The sequence below is a fragment of the Malania oleifera genome, chromosome 3, assembly GCF_029873635.1.
Source record: "Malania oleifera isolate guangnan ecotype guangnan chromosome 3, ASM2987363v1, whole genome shotgun sequence".
NCBI classification, from domain to species: Eukaryota; Viridiplantae; Streptophyta; class Magnoliopsida; order Santalales; family Ximeniaceae; genus Malania; species Malania oleifera.
Genome location: NC_080419.1, coordinates 121,101,186 through 121,113,493, shown reverse-complemented (window position 1 = coordinate 121,113,493; position 12,308 = coordinate 121,101,186). Strand labels below are relative to the sequence as shown.

The 12,308-nt window shown below is 31.9% G+C and overlaps 2 protein-coding genes across 2 annotated transcripts; both read right to left on the bottom strand.

Annotated features, from left to right (window-relative positions):
- Positions 1-5,739: 5,739 nt before the first annotated feature.
- Positions 5,740-6,510, bottom strand: LOC131150623 (putative disease resistance protein At3g14460). Its single transcript, XM_058101458.1, has one exon. It carries the CDS (start codon positions 6,508-6,510, stop codon positions 5,830-5,832), a length of 681 nt encoding a protein of 226 aa, XP_057957441.1. The 3' UTR covers positions 5,740-5,829.
- LOC131150622 (putative disease resistance protein RGA3) lies at positions 5,740-9,039 on the bottom strand. Its single transcript, XM_058101456.1, has one exon. It carries the CDS (start codon positions 8,856-8,858, stop codon positions 6,564-6,566), a length of 2,295 nt encoding a protein of 764 aa, XP_057957439.1. The 5' UTR covers positions 8,859-9,039; the 3' UTR covers positions 5,740-6,563.
- Between the last annotated feature and the right edge of the window lie 3,269 nt (positions 9,040-12,308).

The following is a 12,308-nucleotide window of genomic DNA, read 5'->3' as shown; positions in this document are numbered from 1 at the left end:
CTAACGTCACTAAAGTAGCACTCCGAGCCCACGTGGCGGGCCGGGGTCATTACAATTTGGGCTAAGGATTTTACCAAGTGGAAGAAGGAGGAAATGACAGGAATGAAATTTATTTTTCTTTATATTTTTTTTTCCATACTAAGGCTTGTTTGGAACTCAGAAAATATTAGGAAAATGAAAGGAAAATATCAAAAAATCCACATTTTCATGTTTGGTTACTGTGGAAAGTGAAAAAGAAAATAAAAAATATCAAATCAATGAACACAACAATGATTTTACACATCATTGATATTTAGTTTTTCCTTATTCTTAGTCGTAGTAAAATAAACTTTTATTTTTAATAGTATTCTATATTGAAGGAAAATACAAGGGAAGACAAGTTTTCTCCTTTTTTTCCTTTTCTTTCCTTTCCCCCCAAAAAAAAAAAAATTTAATCCAAAAGAATTCTAAATATTATAGAAAATGAAAGTTTGTTTTAATATGATTAAAAATATTAAAAATAAATAAATATTAATAACGAGTAGAATCAAAATTTCTTAATATTTTCCTTTCCTTAGCATTTTCCATGTTCTAGACGGAAAGCCTAAATAAAGACATATTACACGTTATGATTTCAATCAATTTTCTAATTTTCATCAAGTATCATGGTAAAAATTTTGGTTAACTATAAAAACTAAAAGATCCTCATAAGTGCATGCATCCTATTTTAATTGAATAGTAACAGTATCGAGTTATTTTAATTAAATATTATTTTTAATCAATCAAAGTTTTTTCACTTAGACTAATTTTGTTGTTGTTCAATTATATCATTTTATGGTTGAAAAATTTATTCAATTAGAGTACGTTTGAATCGAGAATTTTAGTAGAGAAAGGAAAATAAAAGGAAAACTCATTTTTCATTGTATATTTTTCTCTATATCAAATATTACTAAAAATAAAAAATTATTTTCTCATAGATTTGATATATTTTTTATTTTATTTAATAATAAAATAAGAGAAATTCAATATTTTTCCTTCTCCTCATATTTTCCAAAGTCCAAACAAGGCCTTATTTGTTTCAATTAAACACATTTACATCCCATAGCTAGTGATGGATATGATAACATAATTACTAGAATAACAACAACATTCTTGAGAACTAAATGAAACAAATTAAAGGAATCAAAAGAAAATTGTAATATTTTCTTTTTGTTATTTTGCAACCCAAAAAAAAAAAAAAAAACTTTTTTACGATCCATTTGAATCAAGAATTTTATTTAGAGAAAAAAAATGAGGAAACTCATTTTTCATTTCATTTGCCTTATTAAATGCTATAAAAATAAAATTTTGTTTTAATATGATTAAAAATTAAAAAAAATAAATATTAATTATGTGTAAAATAAAATTTATGTTTATAAAATTGACGTATTTTATATATATATATATATATATATATATATATTATAATCAAATATAAAGTTATAGATTCTTTGATAGTTCCAAATAGGATCTTAATGAACAACAAATTAGTATATATAACAATGTTGTGTTGGGGGATAGAGAAACCTCCAAAAACTCAAATCCTACCTTCCTATTGACAGTATTATTAGAAGTGGACCAATTTACGACTGGGCCAAATTCATATTTTAAAAGAATATAAAAATGAAATTTGAATTAAAATAAACTTTATTTATACATCTGATTATAAATTTAATGGTGTACCAAATTCTTTGGGATTCAAAAAATAGTAACTATATGGTAATTTTCCTATCTATATTATCTAATGAAAATCAATGATCCATTTATGAAATAAATTAGTTATACAAAAAGTTATCACAAGAAAATAATAGTTACAAGTTCATAACAAAAAATAACTATTTTAAAATTTCACGATGATTAGGAATGGAAATAGGAAAGAAACTAAACTAACTTTACATTATAATTTTTCCTTACTAATTAAAATGAAAATTTGCTCACAATATGATTAAAAATTAAGAAATATCAAACATTAATGATTTATAAATCAAAATTTGTTTCTTGATTTGACATATTTTTTATTTTTTTTTACTGTCCTTAATAATTAAACAAAAAAAAAATGAGTTCTTTTAAATTTTTTTTCCCTTTCTTTAAAGATTCTGTTTAAAACTTAAAAAATATTAAGGAAATGAAAGAAAAATATTAAGGAATCCACATTTTTATAGAAGTGAGAAAGAAAACAAAAAAGCATAACAAAATTTTAATTTTATGCATCATTCATATTTAGTTTTTTTCTAATCTTTAATTATCTTAAAACAAACTATTATTTTAAACAATGTTTAATATAGAAGAAAAATACAATGAGAAATAATTATTACTTATATTTATAAAATTGTTACTATATTATTCCATCTTATTCAAGATGATACTCATTTCAAGGAGAATATTTATCCTATCTTGTCCGTAAGTGAAATATCAACCATTATTTGAGTTGTTTTAGTTGAAGCTGAGAAAAAAAAGGCAAATGCCAACTTGTAAATTAGTGATAGGAAATGGTAAGCCAAAGAATGATTAAAAAATTATATTAAAAATTTTAATAAAAAGAATAATAAGAATATCAATGAGGGAAGGCGTAAATAGCAAAAAATTATATTAATAACAATATTATTCTCTAAGAAATTTTGTTGAAATAAAATTATATTTTATTCTAACAAACAAATTAGATAGATAATTTCAACACTTCATAATTAAAAAGCTATGAGATATAAATAAAAACATGCACAGGGAGAATTACTGAAAATTTTAATATAATTCTCCTGCATAATTGTAGGGAAGAGAGCATGAGAAAAATGAGTCTACTTATTAACATTTTTATGGGAAATTTCAGTCAAATATTGAAATTTTTATAAAATACAAAAATAGTTAAAAAATATATATAATTTTATACATCATTCATATTTAAAGAATGTACAAGTTGCCTGGCCCTGTGCCACACTTCGCTCTTTATCGTAATTTTGATTTATTTTTTCTTTATTAAATAATTTGATTGTCACTGAATCTGATTTTTCAATGACAATTTGAGCTAAACGCCACAACTCCACATTATTTTTTCTTTAATACTATATTGTCATTGAAAAATCAGATTCAATGACAATCAAATTACTTAATGAAGAAAAAACAAATCAAAATTACGATTAAGACCCACGTGTGGCATAGGGCGAGGCAACCTGTATATTCTTTAAATACGAATGATGTATAAAATTATATATATATATATATATATATATATTTTTAACTATTTTTGTATTTTATAAAAATTTCAATATTTGACATCTTCCCATAAAAATGTTAATCAATATAGGCGTTTGAAGTTAGGGCGAGTTTAATTATAAATTTTTCAAAGGTAGGGTATAACTCAAGGATTTATAAGACAAGCGCTGAACCAAACCTATTCAATCGGTCCAATATCTATTTAATTTTTAACTCATAATTAATTTTTTATTTATTTATATTCCATGTAAGATTATGTTAAATATTTATGTCTATTCAAAATAAATAAAATATTACGAGCTCAGGTTACATCACTAGATAAGAAATGCAATAAACTCACTAAGGATGTAACAGAGTCCAGCTTACTCACAAATTACTTGGGTTCGAGTCACTTTATAACATGACTAGATCTGATTCTAATCGAGTTTTAGTTGAACTTGGACTGCTCAAGTAGTTTAACAAGTAGAATTTAAATTTTGTAATACTATGTTTAAGCCTAATCGACTTTTGAATTGTATCTTACATTAATGTCATTCATATAATATATATTTTGTACGCACATATATATACATCATATATAATTTATTGGTGTAATTAATATTAATTTTCAATTGAATAGAATTTATGTGAGTCAAACCAATTAATATTAGTTTTTTTTCATTTTGGGCAGTCAAAGAGGTGGGCCCAGAGGCCCAGGCGCCGTTTGTCCCGGTTATGGCCTTGGGCCTCATCCTTATCGGGGGAATAGCTTAGCTGTAACCGGGCCCACGTGCCCGAGGCCTCGAAGCACGTGCTGAATTGGGGAAAAAATTGGTTAGCGTTCTGCTGTGTTTGTTTCTTTCGGGTAAATTATTGAGCCCACTGGGCTATTTGCTTTGTGGGTGAGCCCACTTCAGGCCCAGTGTCAATGTTACATACAACCTCTCGCCGCTGTGACTAGTTGAGCGGGACTTGTCATTAGAAAACGACATTTCCTATTTTTATCATTTTCATCACTGATAACGAAGAAATTTTTTTTTTTTTTTAAAAAGTCATTTTCAGGTTTTTTTTTTCGTGAAATATCACATAATTAAATAGCCTAATTTAACATAATTTTGAATAAAAAAATTAAAAGTGTAGGACTAACCCATATACAAAAACTTAAAATCGAGATTTTAGAGTTTAATTTGTAAGATTCGAATAAAATATAATATAAAATTATATTACGTTATATCTAAATTCATAAAAATTTAAATTAAAAATTTTAAAATTTAAACGTAAAATCTATTATGCTAAATTACAAGTAAAATAAAAATGAAGGATCAAAATTTCTAAAAAATATATCTATAAATTTCCAAATGAGGGATAGTTAATGACTGCATTGAATAAAGCATCATTACAGCATATTCTCCAACTCAATCATAGTGCTGACAAGTAGTTTATATTTGCACATTATTTACTCTCAAGAGTTATTTCTTATTCTAATCAGTAGGGACATTAGTGTTTTTTTTTTTTTTTTTAATTACGCACTAGATTTCTACGTGTCCTTTTTACGGTTTACGTGACTAATCCCGCACTCCTTGAAGTTAATCGCACAACTCCAAAGAGAGGTAAATTTCAGGAATTTAGGAACGAAAACGAATCCGAGAGGATTTGAATACTTGACCTCATGAAATACACTCTCACAGTCCGCACCATCACCTAAACCACACCCTGGAGGTGACATTTGTGTTATTGTTGTTACTACTAATGACTAATGAAAAAATATTATATTATATTTTTCACATAATCCAAAGAAGTATTACCAAATTTTTTGTATTTTACCACATTTTTATATTTGATTATCAAGAAAAGTAAGAAAGAAAACAAAAAAACATATCAAATCAATTAACAAAATTTTAATTTTATACATCATTATTGATATTTAGTTTTTTTCTAATCTTTAATTATCTTAAAACAAGCTATCGTTTTTAACAATATTTAATATAGAAGGAAAATGCAATGAGAAATGAGTTCTCTCTTTAATTTTTTTCCAAATAAAATCTTTATTCCAAACTAACCATAAGTTTTCTAATGAGAAATAATTATTACCTATATTTACTAAATTATTACTATATTATTCCAAGATGATACTCATTTCAAGGAGAATATTTATCCTCTCATGTCCGTAAGTGAAATACCAATCATTATTTGAGTTGCTTAAGATGAAGCTGAGAAAAAAGGCAAATGCAAACTTGTAAATTAGTGATAGGAAATGGTAAACCAAAGAATGATTAAAAAATTATATTAAAAATTTTAATAATAATAATAATAATAAGAATAAGACTATCGGATGAGGGAAGGCGTAGATAGCAAAAAATTATATTAATCTCTAAGAAAAGTTGTTGAAATAAAATTATATTTTATTGTAACAAAAAAATTAGATAGATAATTTCAACACTTAATAATTAAAAAGCTATAAGATATAAATAAAAACAAGCACAGGGAGAATTAGTGAGGGAGTAATTCTGCTGCATAATTGTAGGGAAGAGAGCATGAGAAAAATGAGACTCTACTTATTCACATTTTTATGGGAAATTTCAGTCAAATATTGAAATTTTTATAAAATACAAAAAAAAAAAACCACTAATTTTTGTAACAATCAAGTTTCTTGATTTGGCCATTAACAATCAAGTTTCTTGATTTGGTGACGCTTCGCACGGATTCCACCAGATGCTCATCGTCTTCGCAATCCATAAGAAATAGATGTCGAAGGTTTTTCGGAAGCAACTCCGGTAGAGCTTGCAAAAGACCAAACGTCTCAATCCGGAGAATTAGTAGGGAAGAGAGGCGGGGAAGAAGTTGTTCATGGTTGGGCAGAGACTTGAGCTTAGGCCAACCATATAGATGTAGTGATTCAAGCTGGAATTGGTGGTGGCAGTGGCGGTGGTGGTTGGTGCTGCAGAGAAGTGAGGGGAAACCATCCAGCTCCTCATTAAACTCTCCGAGCACTAGGCTCTTCAACTCGGGGAGGCAGCACAATAGCCCTTCCGGCAAACTACTCAATCTTTTGCACTTACAAATACTTAAATCTGAGAGGGAGTGCAATTTTAGTAAATCAGCCGGCACAGATTCCAGATTTGGGCAATGCAATATGGTTAATTTCTTGAGAGACGTACCGAATTGCAGAGACGTCAATTCTTCACACCAGGTGACTTTCATCTGCTGAAGGGAGGGCGGGAAGCCCTCTAAATTCGGGGGAAAAATGGATTTCAATTTATGGCAACGGTCTATCTCCAACACCTGAAGATTCAACAACCTCGCCATCCACGATGACACAGCAATACCCCCAAATCCTTCAATTTTAAACCGCTTCAGATCTAAGTGTGGTTGCAGCCCTTCCAAAACCTCATCATCATTATCACCCCAACTACCATCATCATCATTATCACCAATACCAACCTCATCATCATTATCATTACCCCATTGAAGCACCAATGTTTCAATGTTTTCTTTCCCTTCAAATTTGCCTTTTCGGCTTCTTCTTTACCCCTCACATGCTGTAGATCGCAAATCCATAATTCTCCTCTGAGCTCGTTCAAGGGTTCCAGCTCTCCAATTCGGCGTCCCCTGCCCCGACCCACCACAAACACCGGTAAAGTCCGCAAATGAATTAACCGCCTCATCTCAATCGGTCCATCCTTCATTATTCTCCGTGCATGGTAAGGGCCAAGTCCCAAATGTCTCAAGTTGATTAACGCTCTCATTTCTTTTGGTAGCCCCTTCAGCTTATAACATAACTCTATATTCAACGTCTGCAGATGGTATAGCTTGGTAATTGAATCCGGCAACCTTTCAATTCTATTATAGGAGACATCAAGGTACTTTAAATGTTTCAACATCCCAACAGAATCTGGCAGAACCTCAAATTTACTCCCGCTTAAATCTAAGACTCTCAAGCATTTTGAGTTAACCAACACCTCATCGGAAACATTAACAGCCCTTGACTTTGATAAAATTAAGGTGCGTAATTTTTTACCCTTGTCCTTCCCAACTATGTGCTTCCCTTCATAATCTGTCAATGATAAATGTCGGACTGCAGGGATTTCATTCCACTGATATCCACCCTCCAAAACCAGGATTTCAGATTTGGAAACAGATTGTGCAAGGTCATGCACAAGATCATGCATCTTGCATGTTTCGATATCCCCATATTCATCCCTTTCAACATCTTGAAACAAGGAATTCTGCAACAGGACATTGAAGTACTCATTACCTCTGTCTTCCATCACCAAACCGCACTCTTGAGATGACTCAAGAAATCCTTGAGCCATCCATAGTTTGATTAGCTTTACTCTCTGAATGAAATAATCCTTGGGGAAAATTGCAGTGTATGCGAAGCATTGCTTCAAAGAAGCCGATGGCAAATTGTCAAAGCTCAACTTCAATGCTGCTATGATCCCATCCTCACTTTCTGGTAAATTCCATGTTTCACTTTCCAAAATGCACAACCACTCTTGCTTCTCCCTCTTAAAACGCATGATCCCTCCCAGCACCTTTGCTGCTAGTGGCACGCCCCCACATTTTTTCACAATACCCCTTCCTATATCAATAAAATCTTGAGTCTTCGGTGCTCCACCGTCTACAAATGCCTTTTGCTCAAATATCGCCCAACAATTTTCTTCTGATAGTTTCCCTAAGCGATGAGGACTATGTGTCTTCATAATTGAAGCCACTTTGTCGCTCCGAGTAGTCACAACAATGCTGTTTCCCACATTTTTTGAACTCACTGGCAGCAGACGACTTCGTAAATCTTCCCACTTATTCTGATCTTCATTCCAAACATCATCTAGTACGAGAAGATATATTTTCCCTTCCAACTTATCCTTAATGTTTTCGAAGACGGTATCCAGATTTTCAATCCCACAACTTTCCTTGGTAAGAGATTCCAAAATCTCTTTTAGAATCCTTTTGACATCAAAATTTTCAGATACACATACCCAAATTCTTACATCAAAATGTTTTTTCACTCGCTCATCATTGTAGATTAGTTGAGCAAGCGTAGTCTTCCCGATGCCCCCCATACCCAATATTGGAATTACAGAGATATCATTACTACATGAGCTAGTCACCTTGTTTACTATAGTTAATACATCGTTTTCCCTTCCAAATTTTGAATCATCTACAGCGGAGTTGGTCTCTCGACTCACTCTTATTTGAGAAATTGGATCTATAGCTAACATTGGTCTAAGCCAATAGGTATTTGCGTCGTTCTTAGATTTTTCCAATGAGATATTAACATTTCTCACTTTATGAGCCATCGTGATATGGAACATGATGGGGCTAGAGAATGAACAAAAGTAGCGTACCATTTTCATAAATTGATTTTGAATTTGTACTTGACGTCGGAGCATTTCGTAAGAGAACTCAGTCAGAACATCCTCAGCATCATAAGCTATCTCTTCAAGATCCTTGAGCCAAATTTGAATAGTCTTTTCCCTCACTTGCCGTTTCTGGGCATCATGCATTACTGCTTGAATCTTTTTCAGTGATTCTTCAAGATTTTTGAGCTCGCCCTTGAAACCCCACACAAGTTTTATTTCTTCAGATGCCAGTGAACCCACCTTCCTTAATACTTCCTCTGTTGCAAACCTGAGAACCATTTCAGCTGCCATATTAGTTTCCTTGCTTTGAATTCGATGAGCAACAACTAGAGCAGACTGATCCTCAGAAGCACCCAGCGAGGGGAAAGAAAGACGAGCACTAATACCCTATCAGACGCAGTTTGATTTTGAGCTCTGTGAAAAAATAAATTCAACTGAAGAAGAAGAAGTTGAAGAGTGAGAGAATTATCTCTGAGAGAAAACGAGTAAGTGGGAGAAAATTTTCTTTTCTATTCTCTATTTTTTTTCATGGTTGGTGGAAGCATCAAATAAAAAATAAAAATAAATAAAAATATTGCATGAAAACAGGTGATAAGTCAATTTTATATCTAAAAACTAATTGCATATGGGTTGAAGCATTCAAAAAAATGGTTGGTGTGAACGAATGCTAAGTGAGGATGTGTATTCAAATAATTGTTAGAAATAATTGTTAGTGTGAAAGATTGGAAAGTGAGGATGAAAATGTTGCGTGCGTTAGAATTCTATATTACTATCAATTCATATTTAATTATTTAATTATTTAAGTCAACGTTCCAAAAGGTTCAAAGTAATGTGTGCATTAAGAATGGACAATTAATACTTCACTACTTCACACTGTTGAAAAGTCAAATTTAATATTAAATAAAATAAAATGTGTTGAAACTGACTTTTAAAAAGTTAACTTATAGGAAAAGCCTACCTCTTCCCCCACACACTTCCTTCCCAAGGCAAAAAAAAAAAAGTCAAAATCAACTCCATATTAAATTAAATCTTTTCATTTTAATTAACGTTACTTTTTGGCACAAGTCATGTAGAGACCCGAACCCGTAAAATAAGAAAAGGGTAAAAAGGAAATTTTTGCCGACTTCGTCGACGATGTCCAGGTTCTCGTTGACGAAGGCCCTCTTGTGCTTCGCCGTCAAAATTTAGAATCTCGTCGACAAAGAGATCTTGACCAACAGGAAAAATATCAAACTAGGGTTCGTCGATGAAGAGCCTTCTGTGGCTCTCGACGAAGGCACCAGTTCGTCAACAAATTTGACTGAGTCAAGGGGTCTATAAATATCATTTTTCATTACATAGGGGTTAAGAAATCACAAAAGCTCTCTCTCCCTCTCCCTCTCTCTAGAACTGGAAAACTCTCTCTCTCTCTCTCTCTCTCTCTCTCTCTCTCTTCGATCCTTCGTCGTTTGTCGCCCATTTCGATGATCGGAAGTTATCACGAGGATTAGGGAGCTAAGATCTTTAATACTAGTGGAGCAGATTCTTGAGTTCGTGAAAAAGGTCAAGGGTCAGTTTTCGAACGTTTATTTATTTTCAGGAAATAGGTAAGGGAATTTGTTTACATCAATATTTTTAGAAAACTAAACCATTATAAAGTTAGTTTATGTTTATATGTACGATATGACTACTTATTTGAAAAGTTTACTGGGTAAAAATTCCGAATTTATGATCTTACGTTTTGGTAAAAACTAGAGTCGTATGACCTCCAAATTTCTCAAAACAATTTTATTTGTATTAAACTTAAAGTAGGAGATGCTAGAAACCCTTGTTTGCAGTCCAAATGATATTTTACGAACCATATACTATGTATAGCATGTTTTTACCCAAATGAGTGTGGCATATGATACGAAATGGAATATACTGAACTGATAAATATGTATATGAACTATGGGAACTGAAGTTCCAAATTGTTATTAGAATGTAGAAAACAGGTGTCGGTTAGATACCGAGCTCTATATGTGAAAAGGGTTAAACCGAGAGTGTGTGTACCACACGAATGAATGAGTTTGTGAAAATACTAGAACAGCACAGGTGATTTATGAATTGGAAACAAGTTAATTTGTCTTATTGTAAATTGTATATATGATATTGGGATCACAACTTTTTATTATGAGAGCCTTAAAAAGCTCAATATTTTATGGAAGCCTTAAAAAGTTTAAGTGCGGTACCATTGCTATAATTCAGGTACAGTACAACCACACATCTATTTCTCTGTGTGGGTATTAAGATAGTTGGCTAGGTAGGTGTGGCCATTGGTGAATTAATGGACCATGTGGATTAGATTCAGTTGGACTATAATAACCATAATGACCGAGAATGCCTGCGCAAGGTAGGGCTTGATTAGGGCTTTATGATCACACAACCCGCGCCATAGGGTAGTACTAGCATTAGTTTGATTGTTTCAAAGATGGACGGTGTTCTAAATATGCATATACATTATTTAAAAACTAAAATGGGTAAAGTCATAGGTTTGAGTACCGGGTAGAGGGATTGTACAGTGTATGGGCCTGTACCCTAACCTAACCTCGGGAACTCTCGCTTGTTATGATATTAAACTATATATATATATATATATCTCCTATATTACAAGATTGAGAATGCTTTAAGTATGTAACTGCTTTTTACTGGTTTAAACATATGTTGTCACACACTAATATAATATCTTCCATCTTACTGAAAAGTGTCTCACCCCAACATACAACCTTTGTTTCAGGCCCTGCAGGACATCGATCTTAGTTGCTAGAGGGACTTGGAGCATAGTATTATGTGTAGTTTAGAAAAGTGTTTTGTATATGTAATAGACTTAGTTCAGAATGTATTTTTAGGGATTATAAAAATAGATTATGTTTTAAGTATGAATATATGTAAGGATATAGTTAGAACTTGGGTATGTCTATTAGATTTTGTATGAATGTTATGTTTTCCACTATGCATAAGAATACAGATAAGTATGAAACACTCGTATATCCCTTTCAGAGTGGGTTGTGTATGTATGTTTATCAGAGATAGGTGTGTTATACAGGTGTAGTAGCACTCTAGGGCTGTATAAAGGGTTGGGGCGTTATAGTTGGTATCAGAGCCTTAACTAACCGAAAGTGTGATGTGATTCACATTGCTTGGTTATGAAAATATTCAAAGCTTAGGTTGCTAAGTTCTGTAGACTAGACTTTACCAGAGTATAGGATGAGAATAAGATCTTTGAGTTTAACTTTGTATACTTGGAGTGTGATGACCTCAAAATTTACATCATTTATATATATATATTATATGAACTACTCTGATACCCCTTGCTATGAAACTTGAGCCTCAGAAGGCACCAGGGTAAATTTGAATATAAAATCATACCCATGCAGCGGAAACGTAATCCATACATCCATACACATCATACAATACCATAAATCTGTATTTCTAAATCATACTATATAATACATCTCTCTCCAAAATATCTGCCCAAAAACACAAAGCCCTACACAAACTTACCCAATAATCCAGTGTAATCAAATAAACTCTCTATCTGCGAGCTTGGTTAGCTCGCCCAGCTGGCTCACCTGAAAAATGTTAAAGTCATGGGGTGAGTCGACGTTTAGTAAGTGGAAATATGCTATTACTAGTGTGTAGCGAATAAGTTGCATACTGTTAAAGTAACAACTGAACTGTAGTGAAATAATAAATCTGTAAAGCATGTCCATCATTTTCACA

What these genes read in the sequence shown, in the direction of transcription:
- LOC131150623 (XM_058101458.1), bottom strand. Translation starts at nt 6,510, where the DNA reads ATGGCGAGGTTGTTGAATCTTCAGGTGTTGGAGATAGACCGTTGCCAT.
- LOC131150622 (XM_058101456.1), bottom strand. Translation starts at nt 8,858, where the DNA reads ATGGCAGCTGAAATGGTTCTCAGGTTTGCAACAGAGGAAGTATTAAGG.